This window comes from Haemaphysalis longicornis, unplaced genomic scaffold, assembly GCF_048455015.1.
Source record: "Haemaphysalis longicornis isolate Haplotype H1 unplaced genomic scaffold, Haemaphysalis longicornis Haplotype H1 scaffold_9, whole genome shotgun sequence".
Lineage (NCBI taxonomy): Eukaryota > Metazoa > Arthropoda > Arachnida > Ixodida > Ixodidae > Haemaphysalis > Haemaphysalis longicornis.
In genome coordinates this window covers 152978860-153002070 of record NW_027526460.1, presented here as the reverse complement: position 1 = coordinate 153002070, position 23211 = coordinate 152978860, and the positions used below count along the sequence as shown (strand labels likewise).

The 23211-nt window shown below is 44.3% G+C and overlaps 1 protein-coding gene across 1 annotated transcript; it reads left to right on the top strand.

Annotated features, from left to right (window-relative positions):
- The first annotated feature begins 6774 nt into the window (after nt 1–6774).
- Nucleotides 6775–21664, top strand: LOC144152565 (uncharacterized). The gene is made up of 3 exons (XM_077683871.1): nt 6775–6931; nt 18651–18986; nt 20513–21664. The coding sequence occupies exons 1-3, from the start codon at nt 6829–6831 to the stop codon at nt 20518–20520; spliced, it is 447 nt and encodes a 148-aa protein (XP_077539997.1). The 5' UTR covers nt 6775–6828; the 3' UTR covers nt 20521–21664.
- Nucleotides 21665–23211: the final 1547 nt, after the last annotated feature.

Here is a 23211-nt window from a genome sequence, read left to right as displayed (position 1 = left end):
GGTGGAGTTTTGAGTTGCACTTTGTTTATTGTAAAAATGAATTCTCTTCGGAAGGCACTACCACCATCGATTTCCTGCTCCATTTATGTAGACGACGTTCAATTATCCTTTAAGTCTTGTAACCTGTCTGTTTGCGAGCGCCACGTCCAGCTTGGTGTTAACAAGCTAGCTGGTTGGGCAGACAGCAACGGTTTTAAATTTAATCCAGGGAAGTGCACTTGTGTCTTGTTTTCCAAGAGGCGTGGCATCCGGCGGGATCCAGAAATTCATCTCAATGGTGTCTCGATTCCTGTCAAGAAAGAACACAAGTTTTTAGGTATAATCTTTGACGAAAAGCTCACATTTATCCCACACATAAAACAACCAAAACATAAATGCTTAAAAACAATGACTATCCTGAAGGTTCTGTCGCACATTTCTTTTGGTGCTGACAAACAACTTCTTTTACGTGTTTTTACCAGCTTGATAGGATCACGACTGGACTATGGTAGCGTTGTCTATGGGTAAGCCACTAAAACATCCCTCAGAATGCTGGACCCTGTGCTTCATCTAGGGCTCCGCTTGTCGTGTGGTGCCTTTCGGACTAGTCCAGTCGAAAGTCTGTATGTGGAGTGCAACAAATGGAGCCTAGAACGTCAGCGAGCCTACACAGACCTGCTTTATGCTTCTAAAATATCATCAATGCCTCACCATCCTTTTACATCAGTTTTTTATGATACATCCATATCTCAACTTCTTACTAATCATCCATCAGTATCTGCTCCCTTCGCTTTCAGAGTAAGAGAAGAAGCGTCGCAACTTGATGTCATGTTCTCAGACACTATCAAAACTCCGCTACTGAACTTCTAGTACCGTGGCAGCTTCGCCCGATATCATGCGATGTATCTTTTATAAGTGTCGAGAAAAACACAGTGCCTAGAAGCGCGATCGTGCAACATTTCCTGTCCCTGCAGCATAAGTATAAGTGTGCTGAATTTTACACGGATGCTTCAAAAACTGCCACAACTGTTTCCTGTGCTGCGCATGGTGGCACCTTTTATGTCTGTAGAACTATGAATAGAAATACAAGTATCTCTACGGCAGAGGCCTATGGCATACTTCTTGTAGTTAAACATATTCTTCTAAGTCGAATTCCGAAATCTGTAATTTATACTGATTCTTTAAGTGTTGTGCGTACATTATCCTCACAGAAGTCTAAAAACTATGTGGTCAATGCTCTCATTAGTACTCTTATGTCTGTGCATGCGTTAAACCTTGAGGTGACCGTGTGCTGGGTGCCAGGGCACTCTGTAATTCCAGGTAATGAGACCACATACCGAATGGCGGCCGCTGCTGCCCTTACAACTACCGTTGACATAACAACAATACCCTACACCGACCTCAAATCACACATCAGACAACACCTTCGCACAACATGGCAAGCACACTGGAATCAACAGACGGACAACAAACTACACATTATAAAGCCACGCTTGGGAGCATACACCACTGATACACACAACAGACACAACGAAATTACCCTCGCTCGATTACGGATAGGCCACACGCATGCAACACATTCCCACCTGCTCACGGGATCTCCAAGACCCCTGTGTAGCAGGTGTGGGGAGGGCCTATTCGTAGTCCACATACTCATACGATGCAAGGCACTCGACACAACACGACACAGACACTTCAGAGAACTGTACAGACAACATATTCCCCTACACCCATCGTTTTTTCTGGGTGACGATGCCATGGTTTCTGTGAAACGCGTGTTTAAGTATTTGTCAGATGTTAAGTTTTTAAACCTCGTCTCCTATCATGCATAATCAAATCTGGCCCTATACACCAGCCATCGCCATTATCTTTATTGATCTTACTATGTCCAGTTTACACGTTTTATACCTACCTTTTGTGGTAATCACTTCTTTTCATTAAATAACTTCTCTGGCGCTCTTTGCCCTCGTTGCCCTTGCGCCATTAAACGCTAACCATCATCATCATCATCATCGTTTTGACGAAACACAGGAGCGCTTTCGTCGCCTTGTCCGCAGACGACGGAGAAGGCCAGTGGCCCAGGATTGTCTCCTCAGAGCACGGGTGCCGAGAGTCTAACTTTCGTAGAGTCACAGAGAGCTGGCAGAAAACGCTTTACGATTACCTGCTTTATGCGTTTCTTGCGAACGACGCCCGAAATCTGCAATTTCAGCTCAGCGATCGTCGTAGTTGACCATGGAGCAAAAAAAGTGGGCGGAGCGACGCCGACGACGCGTCGTACGCGCGCATCGGGTCATGTGTCTCAAATTCACGCGTACGACAAGTCGTGGCGTAGTCATAACGATCAGTCGCATGCGATTCGCATGCACCAGTCCTACATGTGTCTGGCGCTTTAGTCTGCCTTGCGTCATAAAAATGCAATAAAAATAATCAGCCCTTCCTTGTTTCTGGTAGAAATTTGACCTAGCGCTTACACACACCGTAAGACAGACAGACATTTGACGCCTATTGTGGACAAAATATTGGCTAATGGGGCTAGCACTTGTGCGGTCTACTCCTTGTTAGTCATTTTCCTTCTCTTTTTTGTTTCCGTAATTACCACGTCAACGTCGAGTAACCAATAGCGTTCATCATGGGGAAATAAGTTCATGCGGAACCCATCCATTAGGGGATCGAAGTTAATGTGACTTGAACGGCACGTAGGCTGGTTTTAACCACCTCCTTGACCTCTGAGAGGAGCCACCATTCTACATCCTGTAGAAAAGTGCGCGACCCTGAACAATTGCTATCCCACTCATGTGGGATAGCAATAGCGTGTGTATAGAATTGAATAACATCTTTTCTGTAGAAGCTTCAAATACTGTAAAAATTCTCTAGGTACTTTGCTTTACTACGCACTAATCTCTCTATTACCTAAATTATGATCCGCCGCACCTCATACACAAAAGATAATACGTGCTCTGATAAAATGTCTCATTGTGCTCAATGATGCTGATTTCGAAATATCAACCTGTGTAAGTGACGTTTTTACTACCTTTGTCCAAGCCCCAATATCGCACCTCGCTATCTTCTCGTGCTGTTAACCTGCCGCTGACTGTTTCCACGTACTATCATCTTAAGAGGCAACTGGACACACGCACCAATCCTGCACTTGCATCGATATACCGCGTACGTTTTCTATAGGTATTACCTTTTAGCCATATCGTGCCCGTGTATGTCTGCTAGTGGGCACGGAGATAGGCGTTATATTTCATTCTCCGGGGTCTGTATGTAGGGTTGCGAATAAATATCAAACAAAAGAACCATTTTGTGCTCAACACATCGGCTCACCCTAAAGAACACCAAAACCTTGGAGTCTATTTGAACTTTGAAGTCCTGTGCTGCACTTCTCGAAGTAGCTGAGGCGCGCAGTCGTAGTAATAAACTCCAAATTTTTTTAAATGTTACAAAATTAGTTGGTAGCCCAGCTTATCCATATTGCATCCGGCAACGTAAAGACTGGTGAACTTTCAACTTGGTTTGCCGTATGGCCTTGTGCGGCTGAGCACGAGAACGCGGGTTCGATTCCCGGCCGCGGCGGCCGCTTTTCTGAAGGAGGCGAAAAGCAAGAACGCCCGTTTGTACGAGATTTCGGCCATAGTTAAAGATCCCCAGGTGGTTAAATTAATCCGGAGCCTTCCACTACGGCGCACCTCATCGCCTGCGTTGCATCGGCGCGTTAAACCCTACAATGAAATCAATCTTTTGCCCTAGTAAGCCCAATCCACTCGAAGTTCAGGTTTCAAAAACGGTGAAGTTACAAGATGCTGTTTAGATGAACGCAGAGAGGCGAAGCTCGCATGGGTGCACAATGAAGTAGAATTAATGACGGCACCAAACTCTCCTTAGCTGCTTTAAAAGCGACAGCATGGTTCTCATTTTCGAGGACTTTTGTATGGCTACATCACACTGGTCTCTATTTTAAAGTGCTAAACACTTTTTAAGCCTACCACTTTAGAAGTTCAGACCACGAGAAGGGCGCTCGCCTTCTCGTCGCAGCTTGCTGGCTGGACCCAAGTGGAGCCACACGGCATTCCGTCATTGCGGCGTAACCCAGAGGGTTCGAAAGCCAAGCGGTTTATATAGTCATAAGCATTCGAGACTCGGGAACCACTGGTGCTTGTAATATATCTCCCCGTTGCTTGGCGCAAAGAAAACTGTAGGCACATATAAGGGAAAATATACGTAATTAACCGGCATTAAATATAGGTAATTAACCAATGGTAGCAGTGAGCTGATAACGGCGCTACAGCCCATTACAGCGAATCACTGCTCTGAACTTCCGGCAGCTTTCATTATGAGTGAAACGGATTTAATTTTTAAAGACGAAGAACCTTCTTGGGCTACTTAAACGCAGGAATTTTGGTCTGCGTGTATGTATGTATGTATGTATGTATGTATGTATGTATTTATGTATGTATGCATGCATGTAAGTATGTATGTATGTATGTATGCATGTATGTATGCACGTATGTATGTATGTATGTATGTATGTATGTATGTATGTATGTATGTATGTATGTATGTATGTGGCTCCATTCAGCACCCAGGCCAAAGTGAAATAAATCACGCGCCATATTCTTATATACCCACAGACAAATCTAAACGTCTTAGTCCGGTGTCAGTGTTCACACTTGTTAACTGTGTGGAACAGGACCAAGACATTACGCAAATATGAGGCAGAAAACCGATACATAAACGATATTTGCAGCGTTTCTTTTTCAAAAAAGTCATGGATGCTTGGTTCTTGCAATAAAAAAATGAAATACTACATCAACGGCAGAAAACCGTCACCTGATGTTGCCAGCGGTACCTCCTGGCGGCATTTAAGAGATCAGACGTGAATAGCAACGAAAGGTTCCACTAGATGGGATCCACGTTCCGCTTGGAACGCCCATGAAGTAGGGCATTGCGGTTCTCTAGATGTTGTAGTATGGTGCCTCAATTCACGCGCGTCTCCGCCGTGCGACAGCGCTGCCATCGAGGCACCCGACTTGGATCAGTAGAAAGCGGCAAATTTAAATTCAATTGAGCAAGCCTCTAGCGTGTTATCTTGGGAGGAAAGAGACGGGAGAGGAACAATATGAGAGGTGACCGGGAAAGAGAAGACAGGCTTTTACTTGGCAGGAGCGCCAGTCAACTATCGTCTTTCGGCGACATTTGCAACGAAAGGAGTAGATACCCGGCCATTTTTTTTACTTTCGCCTCTTCGTCTTTCGGCGTGAATCAATTGAACAGGCACACTGGAGAGGCTTTACACCACGGCCTCCCCGAAATCAAACTTCCGGGCTGTGGGGCCCATCGGTTCTGATCACGTGCGGTCACGCTTTCCTGTCGTGCCGAAGGAGCCGGCACCGTTGCCCACGGGCGGAGACAGCGCTGTTTAAAGAGCGGAGATGGCGTGCTTGAAACCCACTCGGTCCTAGTCTGGGGAAGAAGGTGTAAAGAATATTATCTTACTTACGTCTTGTACGCAGGTCGTTTTCTGCAGCGACCCTCCACAAAAAAATATACGCCTGTTTTTAGAAAATTCAGACACTTTGGACTTTACCCTTACTATATTGATGTAAGTTCCAAATTAGGTAAAAAATGAATAAGCATTGCAGCCGTAATAATAACCTGCCACTAGGTAGTGTGCTTGCGATTGCTAAGTGATAACATAAAATCGAGGAAATTTAAGAAAAGCAACGGAACAAAAGCAAATTGAAAGGCAGCATCAGAAGATTTCGGTCATCCCCAGTGCCTAATTAAACCAATACTTTTTTTAATGGAGCACTGACACCAATTTTCAGCGTTGATATTATTGCACAGTTCGCTTCCGTCACTCAACAGAATACCCTGGCTGAAATATGAGCGGCCCGCGATGCGAAGAACATAGTTCAATCGGATCTCATTTATCGCGCCGACGGAGCAGCGCGGGGATCGGCACTCGGCAAATGGACATCAGCGTGACATCACCCCGTGAAGCCAAAAGAAGTGACGCGACAGCGCTCGTCAAAAGCTCGTGACGTCACTTCACGCGCGCGGCCCCACGAGCGGCGAGCGGGCGCAACACCCTCTCAAGCGGGCGCCGGTGACGTCCGCACAAAGCGGTGAGGTCAGGCAGGGATTCTGTCACATGCACCGTTCGGAATGAAAGCGCGGGAATTTGAAACAAACGATTTTCAGGCCGTTCAATGTAATGAACTATCGCGCGCTGAAGTAGTTGAAGTGCTGTTTCAGGTTCGCCCGACCATTGAGCATTGATAAAAGCAATAAAAGCGTAACATAAAATTTTCGTGTCAGTGCTCCTTTAAGTAAAGTGAGTCAAAGTAAGTGTGATACTTTTTTTTGCTACTCGAATTTGCCGTCATGCTACACCCCCTCCACCTCTTTCTGTGCAGCCTGTCCGAACCTTCTGCAAGCGCTCGGTCCAGCAACAATCTGTAGAAAAATAGGCCACACGGGCAGCGGGCACAGCGTGGGATAACCCACCTCCGACGTGGTTCAGTGCCCTGCGGCACCCTTGGCGCGGCTTCCGTTAGGCTGCAAGGCCGAACAAAGTGAAACGCCGCCGTCTTCGTTGCCCAAGGCTGATACCACTACACAAAACAGCACGAAGTGGGTTGACACACACGGGGCTCCGTGTGTGTCAACTCGCTTCGTCCTGTTTTGTGTTTGCGCTATCACCCTTTTGCAATGTCCTACCAAGCGGCTCAAGCCAGCACGCTCTCCTTGTGCATTCTGCGAGACTTCATCAGAGATTGTTTGATTCGAACCAGGACGCAGCATTAAACCGCTTTTCAAAACCGCAGCCTACTATAAACCTCTATGCGTCTATCCTGGATTCTCGGATGGTGCCACCGGTGGCTTATCTTCTTCACGCTCATCTACAATCTGGGCACCAGGGCAGATGTGACGGTTGATCGGCATAGTAAGAATGAGGCCTTGTTCTTTGTTTATTGCGAGCGTTACTCTCAGTGTTTAGCGATGACAGTGGCTTATTCATCGTTGCTGCTGGTTTCTTGTGCTTACAACAGGTACTGCTTTTATTAGAGCGTGTCCCAGTTTTCGAGGCACATCATTCGAGTAAGTAAATCAATCGCGCGTGTGGACGCAAAACCATTAGGGGTAGTTTTGACATGGTCAAATAGATTCCGGAGAAGTGGAAGCAAAACATTGAACTGAGCTTCCTTTGTTAGCAAATTAATTTCAATCACTCCAATTCGTGGAGGTTCATATGCACTCCTAAAGCTTTTGTTTCCAGCAGAAAAAAAACGTGTATTCGCCTAATGTCTAAGGGTTTAAGATAAAACTATACCAATTATCTCTGAATATTAGTTTTCAACCACGCTCCCATGTACTACATGTTATTTCTAAAGCTCGACGTTCAGCTACTTTGGTACGCAATATGAATTCAAAAAAATTGGGCCCATCTCCCCGCGAGGGGGACTCGAGTAAATGCGTCGCATAGGGGGTGGGTGTATTGCGTTAACGTTTAGTGTTTGGGGAGTTGGTGGTAGTGAATGCGTTGTATCAGCAGCTTCTTGACGTAGATTGAATGAGTCAAGGATATAAGGCGCGTTCGTAGCCTCCCATTCTGTGTCGGCTTTGTGGCGCAGTGGGTAGAGCACCATGTACATTGCGTTCCGCCCGCAGGGTCGAATGATCAAAACCAGGCGCCGGATAGTATTTTTTTTATGTAGTGTAGGAGGAGGGGTGCGGACAACGATGGTTCGGACTACGACGGACGTCAACGCGGGTGACATCGTGAGTTACTGAAATGCTCTGCATTTAATGGCGCGGTCACAAGCAGGGACGAACTACGACGCAAATTGCATTCGTGCTGACAACATGTACTACGTTTTTTTTTTTCTTTGCTGAACGCTTGCATGATCACGCCGTTGCAGTACTAGCCTCTGGTCGATATTGTGATCACCTTATCTATGAGGCCGGCTCGATAACATTTCGTCGATACATACTTTTATATCGCACTCACAATATCTACGCTCCGCATGCGCGGCCGTTATTTGTGACTATGCAAATGAACGCTTCGAATCAATCAGTCAATAAATAAATAAATAAATAAATAAATAAATAAATAAATAAATAAATAAATAAATTCCTATTTTCTACTGACAGGTGGTTGTCCCCCAAGCGAAAAGCGATCGTAAAGACATCTTGAAGGTGTTCGAGGGCCCACACTCCCAGTCTAGGCAGCCCCAATGTTTCTCATTGGTTGCGTTATTGATTTCGTCAAGTTTTATTCAATGCACCATTGCAAATGTTGCCTTGAAGGGCCCGGCTGAAACGGACGAGTTGCCTGACGGAGGCCATGCTACACTTATCGGCAGTCGGTTTCGCGAAGCAATGCAAGTTTTAGGGGACGAAGCAGAATTAAAATACAGAGGCAACAAAAAGCATGCTCATTGGTGCACGGTCATGCGACTGGTCACGATTAAAATTTCTAAAAAACTGTTTACAATCATGGTACACAATGGATGCAGTAACTGCGAAAAGTCAGAAAAATAAAGATACATTCATTTCAGCAGCGGTATCTCTTACAACAAAATATAAAATTTGTGAATATATGGTTAACACAAGATTTCCAACAAATCAATTCAATTTGGGATATTTTAATATATTTCTTGACTTTAGACAGCGTTGTTCGAGAAATTAGCATTTCTAATTCAGTCGGCGTGGTCGTCATCAGGTCACCGACCATCGTGTATTTGTAATGTAATATCTGATCACGATAAATCTTGTATTTATTTATTTATTTATTTATTTATTTATTTATTTATTTATTTATTTATTTATCTATTTATTTATTTATTTGCTGTACCCTCAAGGCAATGAGGCATTGCAGTAAAATAGAAAAGGTAACAAAATGAATTCTAAAGTACAATCATAATTGACGCATAGTAAAGCAAGTAGACACAGAAAGATATCTGGATGGCTTTTATTATATAATATAAATAATGCATAACAGAGCGGGAAAGAAAAAAAAGACCCTATATTTATACAGTGTCAGCTATTGTGTTCTGAAATATCCACGATCAATAATGGCAGCTGTTGAAGTAAGAAGGTGGTCCCTGTTGACTGAAGTGTTAGGTATAAAACACCGAAAAAATATATTTGTTCTTGACAATGTTATTCCAAATTTAGCATTATCCAGGCGAGGCGAGATGAAGTGCGGAGGCAAAAGAATCTGGTGACGTAGGTGTGGGTCATAAAATGTTTTTTTTCAATAAACACAGGCGGAAACGTTTTCGGCGACAATTAAGATAATGGAGACAGTTGAAGGCTACATTTCATCGAAGTTATGCTGGCAGTGCGATTAATGTTGGATAGAATGAATCGAAAAGAGTTATTTTGTACCATTCCCTGTGATCGAGTTAGAGTACTGTAACATGGGTCCCACACCGATGCTGAATACTCTAGCTTGGGACGAGTACTGTAACTTGGGTCCCACACCGACGCTGAATACTCTAGCTTGGGACGAAATAATGTATTCTATATTAGTCATTTAATTTCTGGAAGGGCTTTTAAAGGTTTCGTAGCAGGTACCCTAACACGTGTTTAGCATTGGCCATTACATATTCACTGTGAGTAGTCCGTGTGAAATCGCCTGAACTGTGAACACCAAGCTATTGATAACATGACGCATGATCTAAACGGGAGTTATAAATAAGGTAATTAGGTAACTGGTGCGCTTTTTGGTGGCACGCAGATGTATACATTTGTTAGCGTTCACTTCCATGAGCCAAATTTCGCACCAGGAAAAATGGCGTGAACATCGGTTTGCATGGCGATTTAGTCATAGACACACGTTATTTTTCGGTTCACAACAAAGTAGTCTCCGAATAAATGAATGTTAGAACAAACACATGCAAAGAAATCATTAATGTAAATCAGAAAAAGAAGAAGACGTCGAAGAAGAAGAAGAATGCCACTGAGCCTTCTGGCATGCATGATTGGACGCATGCTATAGCTCCCAGTTAAAGTTATTAGCGGGCACAAATTGAGAACAATTGGTAAAAAACTCAAATCAAGGTAAAAGGTTGCAATCAAGGTTAAGATGATGCAGTTTAAGCAACAGTGATTTGTAACACCTTGTGAAATGCTTTGGAAAAGTCAAAGAAAGTGCAGTCGACAGTACAGGACTGGTCAAGAAAAGTGTGCAGTGTATGAGTGAACAATGCAAGCAGCGTTTCAGATGACATTTTGCCAAAGCCGTGTGGTGATAGAAAAAATAAGAATTGGATTCCAAAAATTTAACGAAATTAAGAAATAATTTATGTTCAATTATTTTGCATGAACGACTGGTTAGTTAAATTTGGCGGTAATTAAGCGACGAGTGTCTGTTGCCGTATTTATGGAGGGGAACCACTTTTCCGATTTCAAATTGAGCTGGTAGGCCCCATTGATATCGCGACTGATGAAAAATGTTTGTTAGTAATATGGAATACAAACTAGCACCGATAAAAAAATGAACTGCCCTTACACTCTGTGAAGAAGAAAGACTTGCAAAGCTGGACGCAGTCACAGAGTGCATGAATCAAAACATGTTCCTTTGTAATTTGCAATTAAGCATGCTTCCGATGCTTCCGAGCAAATTAGCTGAAGGAAGCTTGGAATGACTCTAGGATTACTCTAGCGCACAAACATAGGGCTGGCTGTTTCTATCCCGCGTCGTAGACATCTTGCTGCCTCTGTAGCAAACCGAATCATTGCGCTCTACCAAGAAAGACGCCAGATGGGCCGTTTTTCGTCCAAGTTTAAACGTCCATTCAGCACAATTGTCATGCCATCACTGAAAACCAGAAGCATATAGCTGCGCGTGCACGCTCACCCCCTTTCCACTTCCCTCCCTTGTACGCATCAACCGGCAGTCGATGATGTGCACATGCGTAAAGTGAAAGACACTGGCGAAAGGGTCGCTCTGAAAGCCATTCAACCTAAACTAGAACCATTGGCTCACACCGGAGATCCAAGCGGACAAAAAAAAACCCGCCCGCATCTTCCTACGGGGGGAACTCGAGTAAATGCGTCGCAGAGTGATGGGGGTATCGCGTGAATGTTGCGTAATTGGGTATGGTTCGGGAATGCTTAATTGTGATTTCGTCTTTATTATTCTTATTTATTGAATGAAGGAGAAGCGAAGGCAAGCAGTGTAAAGTTAAAGTCCGTCTTTATGGCTTGGTGCCGTCGTTGTATTGGACGGAGAGGATGACTGCATTGTGGTCGCGAAAGTGCATTGTCAAGGGGTCTTTGAGGAGCGGTCGTGCGATTGCGTAACTGGTGAAGACGTTGCTTCCATCGCATCTACTCGAGTCAAGCAAAGCGTCAAGTCAAGCGAAAGCCAAGCAAAGACGCCCTTGACTGAATTCCGAACGCGGGCTCCGCCGCTTATATACACACCGCCCGCGTTCGAGGGAGAGGAGTACGGGGGAGAGACGCGCATGTGCACACTTCCGTACACAAGCGCGCGAACTTTCCACGCACCCAACACGCCGTCATCACGTGTACACGCCATGCCGCCGTTACTGTTGAGCGCGACGCAGCGCACGGGTAGCTACGACGCATGCGCGCACAGACGCGCTCCCCCCGCACCGCCGCAGCTGTTGTTGAGAGCGACGGAACGCACGGGGTACACGCGCTCCTCCTGCACCACCGCACCTGTTGTTGAGAGCGAGGAGGGTAAGGTGGAGAGACGCGCACCTGCGCCTCGACGCGACGCGCATGCGCAGAGAGCGTGTGGACGGCGCCGACGCCGAAGCGGGACATCGTGCGACTAAGAAATGCTCCGCATTTAAAAAGTTTTCTTCTGTCCTGGAGGGATTTGCAGCTACTCGGCGGGCTAGAACTGGCGGCGGCAACGGTGGCAGCAGTGGCTTTTCTCTGTTGTCGTGCCCATTCGTGCTTCTGTGCGGCCGACGCTCCTTCAATTCCCGCTCTTCTTCCTTCGAGCAAATGACACGCGTCCCTTCCATAGCGGGTTAAAACCTGGAAGGACTTGAGCTTTATTCCATCGGTCTAACATGTCCGTTTCCTTCAATCGCGTCGCAGGCATCTTGTTAACACTGTGACACACTGGCACGAGCGCAAAACGCTCGCCCACGGAGGACAGCTGACAGGTTGCATTGAGCCGTGAGACTTCCATGTTTAAATCTCTGACCAGAACGAAGGGTGTATCACCGCTGAGGGCATGAAGCCTAGCTGCGTGTGCACTCCACCTCCTTTCACCCCTAAACCGCGCACGCATCAACCGGCAACCAGTGATTAGCCTGTGCTTAGGCGCGGAATACACCGGCCGAAATGTCGTTCGGAAAGCCTCTCATTTAAAAGAACAATTATGGGCTGTTCCCGGCATTCCAAGCGGGAAAGTTGCTCTACGCCCAGGCGTAATTCGCAACTGCCATATGAGGTGGCATTTCTGGAAGCACCGGTGGCGAAACGTTCGGCGGCAGCGGCTACGTCGTTATCCCCAATCATTTGGTAAAAGCGCTGCCGCCGTTATCAGTCGTATTCGCAACTTATGAAAGAGGAAGCGGTGGTGGTGAGGGGTACAACAGTTGTGAAAGGGGGTCGCGTTACACGATAGGCGCATAGAAGCGGCGTAGAGTAAATCGGCTACACCGGAATGAAAACTCGGGGGGTGAGACATATACTGCTTCCCAGTAATGTTACTCCCAGTATTTTCTGTTCGCTTATTATCTATACCAGTACGCTGCCTACTTTTCTCTAGTCCGAATCCGCCTCCTCATTTGATCGTGTTACGCAGCGTAGTGTCCTTGTTTTTCGCTTTTATTTAGACGGTATTTGATTTTTTGGCGTAATATTCAGCCTATTATAATAAGGCCATTTTATAGTGTCCAAGAGGGCCTTCTGAGCCTTTTCCGCAATTTCTTTTTTCTTTTAGCCTGAAGTAAAAAGACTGGTTTCATACTTCATAACGAAAAAATCAAAACTTTCTTACTTGTGTTCACAATGTTATTAACGTAATTTTTTAAAAGCAGCGGCTTTATACATTTCGTTGGGGCGATTCATGATATAGAGTTTTATTGAAAGAAATAATGCCGCCTAATTCAGCGCACTGTTTTTGATACGAAAGGTGTTACCAAAGTCTAGGGTGTGACTAAAGAAGTGAATGAGCAATACCGTGGACGCCATAGGTTCGCAACGTTGTGAGCAGAAAAAAATATGATTCAGGCGGTTGAAAGCTAAAAACATATATACAAATATACCAATGTAACCTTCCTATTTTCAATATGTCTGAGTATGCGCCATTGTTGTGACAATAGTGTCATTTATGATTTCCTTCGTTGAAAGGAATGCGCGCAGTTTGTAATAATGTTGCGTTGAAGTAAACAATTCTTCATGCGTGAAAAGTTTACTTTTTTCTAATCGAATATAGTTTCATGCTTGTTCAATGTCTTTTGACCCTTTTTAAATCTAACTGGCACGTTGGCTGTCGTTACGGCTTGCGGAAAATAACCAGACTCCCGAACGAAGTTATATATGCATGGTAGACAGGGTACTATGATGTGTATTCCGTAATGAATTGGTTGAAGTTGACGGTCGTGAACATCGTTATCTTCATTATTGCTCTTGTTTATAAATGTTCAAGAAATTTTGCTTTCATTTGTTGGCACCAGAAATATAGTGTCATAATTTCGGCATCATTTGGGGCGCATCCCGTTGACCTGTTGGCTGTACAAAGATAATAAACTTTTCATTAAAATGTTCTGCCAAAGGTACTCCTCAAATCTTTTTATCTCCCACCCTTATCTTGGATACCATTGGTCTTACACATTTGATATAAGAAGCTCTATCATCCGAGATGACTTAGGGTGGCAAACATTATGCTCGCGTAGAAAAATGTGTAGACTAAAGTTTCTCTATAACATTAAGATAAGATCAACTAGAATTAGCGAATATACTTACCCAAAAACGCCGAATTACGTGTCGGCACGAAGACACAATTTAGAAAAAATTAAACTATACCAGTACCTCATCAATGTATCTAAGTATTCCTTCTTCCCAATACAATTACCGATTGGAACATGCTCCCGACTGAAATTGTTTTGACTGATATTGAAAGTGTTTCCTGAATGCTAATATTTGATTTTGTTGCTTTTCACCGTATATTGCTGCGGTGTTTCGAATTAGGTTCTATTGCTATGTTCTGCTGTGGTCTTTCCGAGAGAAAACCTGTATTCCCATTCTATAGCTTGCATTTCTATGAAGTCTTGCTTTCGTGATTACTAATTAACCTCCCTACAAAAATGCCCAACGGGCGCTGTTGGTATCTGGAATAAATAAATAAATAAATAAATAAATAAATAAATAAACAGATGGTTTAACGTGCCATGAAATATTTTCCCAACGTGATGAGGCTTATGTTCAAGCACGTGACAAACGGTAAGCAAAATAGGACGGCTTTGCCTTTTACAATTTAGCGTTGAGCTTACTTCTATATTTCTTAAATTCCGCTGGCTTGCAAGGATCCCGCGTTTGCATACATATTTTCAGCAGCTGTATTTTCTTGTTCTTCATTTGTACATGTTCAGAACTAATCCAAGGCTCCCGTGTTTTCTTCCTTTCTTTCGCATTGACGTGCTCAGAAGAGGCGTTCTATTGGGGACAAAAATAGTCATCTTATTGCCATCATCTTAATTGCCGTCATCTTTATCTCACACAGGCGGCCGATTTGAGTTTACAATAAGCATTCGGAAGCAATTCATATTTCTACTCCATAGGAGCCCGTACTTTGTACAATACTGACAATCATCGCGTGCCATTGGACCCAAATAAAAAATAACACTCCTTTTTGCACCAGGTTTAAAAAATTTTCCGGTCGAGGCCAAAAAAATGGGTGATCGAAGGAGTGACCAACGTAAACTTCGATGGTGCGCGAGGAAAGGATCCAGACATAGGTGAAAGGCCTAGAAAACGGCAACGACCTATAGATAATAATGAGAGCGTCTGGAAAACACCAACATCCTTCCCCTTTAGCCGCCAGCATGCGCTACCGCCCGCTGAAGTTGTGTCACAGAAGACGAACTCAGGCACCCCCCCCCCAATGCCCATGGCTCAAGCATGGTATATTCGCGGGATCGGCTTCTCAATATCACTTCATAACGCGGATGTTATTATGCTTGCGGTATCAGTAGCATGTTTCGTACTGTAAGGCAAGATTGAGTTCCGTTGCCGTGCGCACCGCGTATGCATGCTTTCCAAGACGGCCGTTCACGCACCTTCTCGTCTGGCCTATACAGACCCGCCCGCCCATAAATGAGATTTCAAAGCATACGTTATTTACCCGTTTTGCGAATCGTTTTACAAGGTTTTGCGGTTTGTGGCCATTTTTATTATTAGCCTTTGCGCGTACAGTGGGTAAATATTCATTATCATCATCGACAGCCTGCTTAGACGAAGTGCAGGGCGAAGGACTCTAACTTTCAATAGCTTTCAATAGCTCCGGTACTCCACCGACCGAGTCCACTGTTGGCAACCGAATTTCCCTACTTCGTCCCTCCATCGCGTTATTGGCCTTGACCTTCTTCTAGACTCTTCTCTTGGTATCAACTCTGTTACTCTAATTGACCACCGGTTTTCAGTTCGTCTCACTACATTGTTAGCCCAAGTCCACTTCTTTTTCTTTACTTGAACTATGATATCATCTACTCGAGTTTGTTCCCTCATCTACGAAGTTTTTTTCCTGTCCTAAAGTCTTACTGCAATCATTATTCGTTCCATGGCCGGTTGTGCAGATCCAGGTTTGTTTTACAGTTGTCCAGTAAGGCGACAAGAAGTTTCATCTCCGTATGCCATCACCGGCCGTACGCTCTAGTTGAATACTTTTCTTTTGAGTGAGAAACCTTACATTCATTATTTGGAAGTGCTTCCTGAGTGCTCCCCAGCCCATGCCTATTCTCTGCCGGATTTCTCTCTCGTGCTTGGGGTCAGAACTAACGATCTATCCGAGGTAGTTATATACGGATACTTCAAGCGTTTCGTCTTCTATCCGAAGACGGCACTAACAGCGTCCTTCATCCGCATTACTTTAATTCATTCATATCTATTGTTAGCCCCTCAGCTTTGCTTTCAGATTGTAGGTATTCAAACATTGTTTGCATGTGTTCTGCTGTCTCACTCAGCAAGACTACGTCGTCTGAAACCCTCAAATGACTCAAGTACTCTCAGTTTATTCTTAATGCTGTGTCCACAGTCAGGCTTTCTGAAAGTCCCTCCAGACATGCTGTCAACCGTTTTGGTAATATAGTGTATGGGGAATTTATCGCTGTGCTTGTGAAGTGTTACCCCGCCCGTACATCCCTCATATATGTCGTCTAGAAGCCTTACGTAGGTCCTTTCTATTCCCTGACACTTTTACGCTTTTAGCACGGCTGCGGTTTGTACGGCGTCAAACGCTTTCGCATAGTCTTTAAATGCCACGTAAAGGGGTTTAGTATATTCTGCTCAATTTTCTATGACTTGATTGAGAACATGGATGTGATCTCTGGTTAAGTACCCCTTCCTAAACCCAGCCTGCTCTCTGGGCTATTAGGTATCCAGGCTGCCTTCAATGCGGTTAAATATAACTTTGGTAAACAGTTTGTAAACAACTGACGGTAGGCTAATGGGTCTGTAATTCATAAGGATGTCGGTATCTCCCTTTTGATGATTCAGATTACTGTTGGCATTTTTGCAGGCTATGGGCAAATTTTGAGTTCATAAGGATTCCGAAAATAGTGCGGCCAGCTTTTCCAGAACTATATATTCTCCCTCCTTTAGAAGATCCACGGTTATGCCTTTATCACCTTCAGTTTTGACTCTTGTCGTGTCATTGAGAGCCTTCCCTAATACCCCTTTAGTAACTAGTGGGACATCGCAAGTTGAGCTTCTACTCTCCGTAGTTTCCCCTGATCTAACGTCACTGGCATACAGTCTGGTGTAGAATCGTTCTGCTACCTTTGTTAACACGTCCACGTTGTGCGTTATGTTACCCGGATTGTGTCTGAGTGCGTACTTCTGTCTTTGCCTTTGGGAGGTTTCCTCAAAGTTGCTTTCAAAGTTCCTCATATTTCCAGCGTTTCCTCGATCACTGTCATGTTATACGCACGAATGCCGTTTGTTTTACCTTGGCAAGCAATTTAGGCAACTCTGCTAAACGAATTTAATTCGCCACTTTTGACACCTTCATCTTCTATCTCGCAATTATTTCCTTCGTTTTCTTAGTCTGTCTTCCGTTTATTTCCTACGTGCTGCTTCTCTCACAGCCGCTGCAGATTCTGTGACTGCGGTTGTGATGTTGCCATTTAGCCTGTGTACACTATCAACGTTCCCCTTTAAACCCGCAGATTTTTTATGGAGAGTTATTTTCAACTCCTCCGTCCTGGCTCTCACTGACTCCATGCTGGGTTTGTTACTTTTCACTGGTTTTATTCTTTCTCTGTCAAATTTTGTCAACTATCAAAGCGTCTAAAAACAATAAAAAAGAGGGGGTGTATTGGCGTTGCTACTAGAGGACCAGTCTTCTTCGGTTACTTTGTTCAAGACTGGTCCTCCAGTCGATGCGTCTGTAAACTTCCTTGTTTTTTGCTTTTTGAGACGTCTTTCGGACTCTACTTTTGATATTTCTAGTGGACCATTAAAAAGTTTCTGCACCGACCGTGTGTGCGTGTGTGCGCGTGTGTGTGCGTGCGTCCTTGCGTGTGTAGTTGCATGTGCGTGCGTGCGTGTGTGTGTGTTGATTGAAAATCAGAGCGCGACTTGGGCAACGACACTAAGAACCACAGGACAAGCGCTGACTCGCAACTCACATTTATTGAAGCATCGTCTCATGTTTATACATGTACTAAATGGAAAGCATCAAACACATGGACACGATCAAAGTGACGTTTTCAAAACCTCAAACTTGCTGGCATGCAAAAGCACAGATGTATCGCTGACACACTTGTCTTCTTTCTGCTTGTCTTTCACTTGTCTCCTTTCTTCTCTCTCTCTCTCTCTCTGTCTGTCTCTCTCTCTCTCTCTCTCTCTCTCTCTCTCTCTATCTGTGTGTGTGTGTGTGCGTGCGTGCGTGCGTGTGTGAATGTGTGTGTGTGTGTATGTGTGTATGTGCGCGTGTGTGTGTGTGTATGTGTGCGTGTGTGTGTGTGTGTGTGTGCACGCGCGTGTGTGTGTGTGTGTTGACTAGGATGGGGCGAGGGAACCAACCTATGGACTATGTTAACCAGTATTTACAGAATATGTACGGTCGCCAATTCAAGTCAGTACCGGTCAAGCTTCTGAGACACCAGTCCATAACCTGATTCTTGGTTGCGAACACACAAAAGTGCGTGAACAAAAAAATTCCGTCACTGAAAAATGTTTACTCGAATGTGAAACGGCAACATGGGGTTTGCCGCGTTATTCAATGGCTTTCACTTAAACAACATATGGCCTTGTGAACGCACAATTGTCAGGAATCAGTCAATATTCAGTGCCCCCTAAAGCGTCCTTGTACCTGTTTAGTAAAGCTACCAAATAACAGTCATATCTAAGGCTTTCCGCATCCTTGCATCACATGTGTAACAATTGTTAACAACGGTATCCACCTATTACCACCACCATCCTGAGTTTAATTTACGGCGTCGTTTCAGGTGTCCCCGAAGGCAGCCTGAACTGCACAGTGGGGAACCATACGGAGAGCTCATTTTCTCTTACATGCACTTCCACGCGCCCTCGGCGTACTGTTGGCGAACCGAGACTGACGCCAGAGTCGCGTCTCCAAGTCGAGATGTACGGGGAGTTTGGCGACGACCAGTCTCTGCAGGGTCTTCGGAAGATAGGCATTCTCGGCGAGCCGCTTTTGTTCACGGGCCTCAACCCTTCGACCGAATATCTTGTCGCTGCCCGGATGCCTAGAATGGGCGCCGCCCCGTTCATCACTCTCGTCTGGACCCTGCCGCCAGCGCAGCCGTTAAGAGGGATCAACGGTGAGGACATGATATTTGCTGTTAAGGCGGAAAGCTGCACTAGTTGGTACCGAGCATATTAGCCAGGATTAGTCGCGAAATGTAAGTATAGATGAGAGGAGAAAACTGGCGTCGTCCAGTGATTTGTCGCATTGTCCTGGTTCGTGCGAAAGCTTTCTTAATGGGACCGATGACGTCCTGCCAAAAACCAATGAATATCCCCATAGACTTCTTGGTCGACCTGAAAGCAATAAAGAGATCTAGAGATACACGGCGATTTTGCGCCAAAACGGGCTTCCATTGTGACAAAATATATTTCTTGCAGACCACCAAAAAAGCAACTGTTCTATAGTTCATTTTAGAAGCTCCGTGGAGCACTGTAGAGGTTACATTGCTGCCAACAGTCCGCACAATTAAAGCGCCTAACTCACTATAAAGTAAAGAGACAATAAGCGTTGGAGCCTTGCGGTTCGATGGGCCCAGAGGAGAAACGGAAATGTTCTTTCAAAGTCTCCCTTGCGGTGAGTTAGGCATGCTCAGTGGGTGGACTGTTGCCAACAATGCAGCCTTTGCAGTGCCGCATGCAGCGTCTGAAATGCACTATAGATAAGATGGTACGCACATCTATAATGAAGAAGGAGCGCAATACTACACCATTATCTCTTAAACTATGTATCGGTACGCATTCAGATCTTTCCAAGATGGGTTTACTTTGGGCGCAAGAAATGGTCGCTTGGGTTCTTTCTTGTTACAGACTGGGGTCTTCGAAGGCTTGAAATTTGTTTGAACGCACTTTTAGCGACAGTTAGGACGCACTTTTGGACGCTGTTTCGATTAGAGATCTTTCGCTCTTTTCTCATGTTTCTTTAAGAAGAAATGTAAAGGTTCCATAGTTCGCTAGTAATTGTTATTACTCACGATCGATGCTTTTAAGGTGCAGGAAAAAACGCGTACACAAGAAGAAAACGAACAATACAAACGAAGCGCTTCTTTTGTCTTCCAGTTTCCGCATTTTTTCTTGCTCCTTAAAAACTTTGATCATGTCGTACCAACTTGCTCAAATCAAGCTGTTGTTAGTTGTTATTACACCATATTTTTTGGTGCTCAAAACCTCCCGCGTTACTCTAGATTGCTGGTAAAAATATTGCCGATCCAAGATATAACAAACTCGCATTCTTTCAAAAAATAGTTCAGTTCATTGCATATTTCGAGATGTATTAGCAACAAAAAAACAGTGCTTACTTTCCATATAAAAACGGTATTGCCGCCTTTCTAGATATAAAATGCGCTGTCATGTCTAAACTGGTGAAGGCGATGCTGTGAAAGTTTAACATTACCCTTAGTGTAATGTTCCCCAGTCGCGTACGCCCGTGTTGTACTCACGTGTGACAGCCCGGGCCCTACGAAACAAGGGGTGGAAGCAAGGAGTACTCTCAGGAAAAAGTCAGAGAAAAGAGCTAGACAAATTTATATTTCCCGCTGCTGCCAATGCTTCGTGCGGCTTCATTTAAAATTTTGCTCTGTTTCCAACATTCTCCTGTGTGCAGATTTATGACATGCACATGGCGTCGGGACCTCCCGGGCATTTGCTCCCACAATCCTCCTGGTCTGCGTCGTGGCATTGGCTTTGCTACTTCATACTCTGTTTTAAGAGCAGTAAAAGGAAATCTCCACAGCAAGGAGGTCAAAATGGTCATCAGGCCAAGGAGCACATTGCTCCTAGTGCATCCATCGACTCACGAAAAGTTGACAAACTCAGGTAACACACAAGGGGCAGATATACACACATGTAATCTGTCTTCGAAGCCCCTTAAAAAACTAAAAGAATTTACAATAGCCCTCATAGAGTTGTCAGAAATTTCAGTCTCGTTGTGATCAGCATGAGTTCATTCAAACCAAACTTGTGGATTTCCTTTGCTCAGGTTGTTCATAACGGGGTTCAGGCAAAACAAAACAAAAAAAAAAGAAATGTAATTTCAAACAATTTTCTGATATCGCTTTGCCTGTCTTATATTCAAAGGCCTGACGGCAAAAAGAATCTGCTCCAAGGAACTTACCGAATAAAGTAATTACTGCTGCCATCCTTGGTGGTGTCACGTAGGTCGGAAGGTCTTAAGTAGAGAGAAAAGTTTGCTTATGTAAATAAAAACATTGGCAAGACAGTCCGTGCAATCACCCTGTGCATTTTAAGTGCGGTTATGGCGTAATCCAGACAAACTTGTTCCTTGCCTTGAGTGAAACTGTTTCACATTTTCAAAGCATTTCTTCTGCAGTTGCTTTCATTTTGCACCACTCAACATAGCCGCAGCGTTTTTCCAGCTGAACGTGCCTTCCCTACTTATTCAGCTTACATGACGGAAGACACTTGAAGCCGAAGCAGAACACTATATCACTCTCCTGTGCATTTTTCACAAATACATTCATGGCACCAGACATTCCCCATTACGCACTGTAACCCCTTATCCCACATCACGCAGATTATTCAACCAACGTAGCTTCGCACGCATCTACGGCACCACGAGCGCATTTAATTCATCCGCTCTACCACTTGCTATCCGCTTGTTGAATGATCTTTCTGATACAATCGCATCTCGCTCACTAACCCGGATGTATTCCGTCATCATTTGCAGATCCGTTTCTCAGATTAAACAGAAATGATTCCGTTCGCATCGGTTTTTTTGTAGTTTCGCATTGTGTTTTACTTGATGTTCTTATTTCTTATATAATTTTCTTGGGGTTGTGATGGTGATTGTGATGAAGTTCTTTTTTGCACTGCTTACTTGACTTGTTCTGTATATCATATGACTAGTTATTGTACAGCTTTTGTTCGTTATTTTGGGGTCATATACTCTACAAGCCCCCCTTACCCAATGCCCTGCTGGGCCTGTAAGGTACTGTGAATAAAATAAATAAATAAATAAATAAATAAATAAATAAATAAATAAATAAATAAATAAATAAATAAATAAATAAATAAATAAATAAATAAATAAATAAATAAATAAATACATAAATAAATAAATAAATAAATAAAACAAATAAATAAATAAATTACTGAGTTCTTCAGAAACATGTTTTTGTATGTTGTATTCTGTACGCAATACATCAGGTACTTTTGATATCGTTTTTGGTGTTCGATGGCATCGGTGGCATATTCATTTGATGCATGTCATCAGCGGAAGCTTTCGTTGCGTCGTGGTAAAATATTCGGAGATAATTCAAGTTTTTAGGTGGGGTGAACCTTTGAAATCTGGCTACCCGCTTTAAGTAAGGTGTACTTGAGAGCTCTAACTCCAGCCAAATTTACGAGATGGGGCTAAACTGCGCACTGAAACATCGTATCTGCAGCTGAAATAACGCCAAGTGTTCGCACCTATCATACAAATGAATGTATTAGGCGTACCTCCATTAATCATCCTTTGACACTGTCCTTCATCGGCTGCGAGTAACGCATAATAATATTGCTGTAGACATGTGTTTCCGCTGCCCATTTTGCAGGGAATGCAGCTAATGCGTTCCAAACGCGGTCGTTTGTGTTAGCACCCACTGCAACTAACGATAGGCTCGCGCCTCAATGTCACGATGTTGTCGCACGACATTGAAAATGTACCAACGCCAGCGAGCAAAAGTAAACACATTGCTGCCTCAGCAAAGTCCTGCCGTATTAAGGCGCATAGGTTGCCAGAAGGATGAACGATACAACCGCTGTCATCATAATGTGGGTCCAACAGAGTGGCTTTTTATCCGCCGGCTTCCAGGTACCAAAGTGCTCTTCCGTGCACTTATCCCTCACTTGGGTGAACGATGAGAGATGCGCAAGCGGTAAAAACGCACTCAGGCAGACTAGACGCAACAGCTAACGACTTCGCTCGTAGGGTTCGCTCATTGCAGGACAAACAGCTTCCCGCCCGCAAGCACAACATTGTTTTTAGGGCGATTAGGCCTACATGTTATATAACCAGTTTATTTGTCTCTTAAGTAGGTTCCGGTTTCATGCAGACTCTGCAAAGAATTGAGTGAGTGAGTGAGTGAGTGAGTGAGTGAGTGAGTGAGTGAGTGAGTGAGTGAGTGAGTGAGTGAGTGAGTGAGTGAGTGAGTGAGTGAGTGAGTGAGTGAGTGAGTGAGTGAGTGAGTGAGCGAGTGAGAGAACGGGGGTGGGTGCGTGAGTGAGTGAGTGAGCACCGGAATTAGAAACTAAATAATCGATGAGTTAAAGCCCCTGCTATCTTCTGAGAACGCACTGTTA

Bases quoted from the DNA above. Each gene is read 5' to 3' on its own strand.
- LOC144152565 (XM_077683871.1), top strand. From the start codon at position 6,829: ATGCGTCTATCCTGGATTCTCGGATGGTGCCACCGGTGGCTTATCTTC. The intron at 6,932-18,650 runs GTAAGAATGAGG...GCGTCGTTTCAG, and splicing joins TGTGACGGTTGATCGGCATA to GTGTCCCCGAAGGCAGCCTG.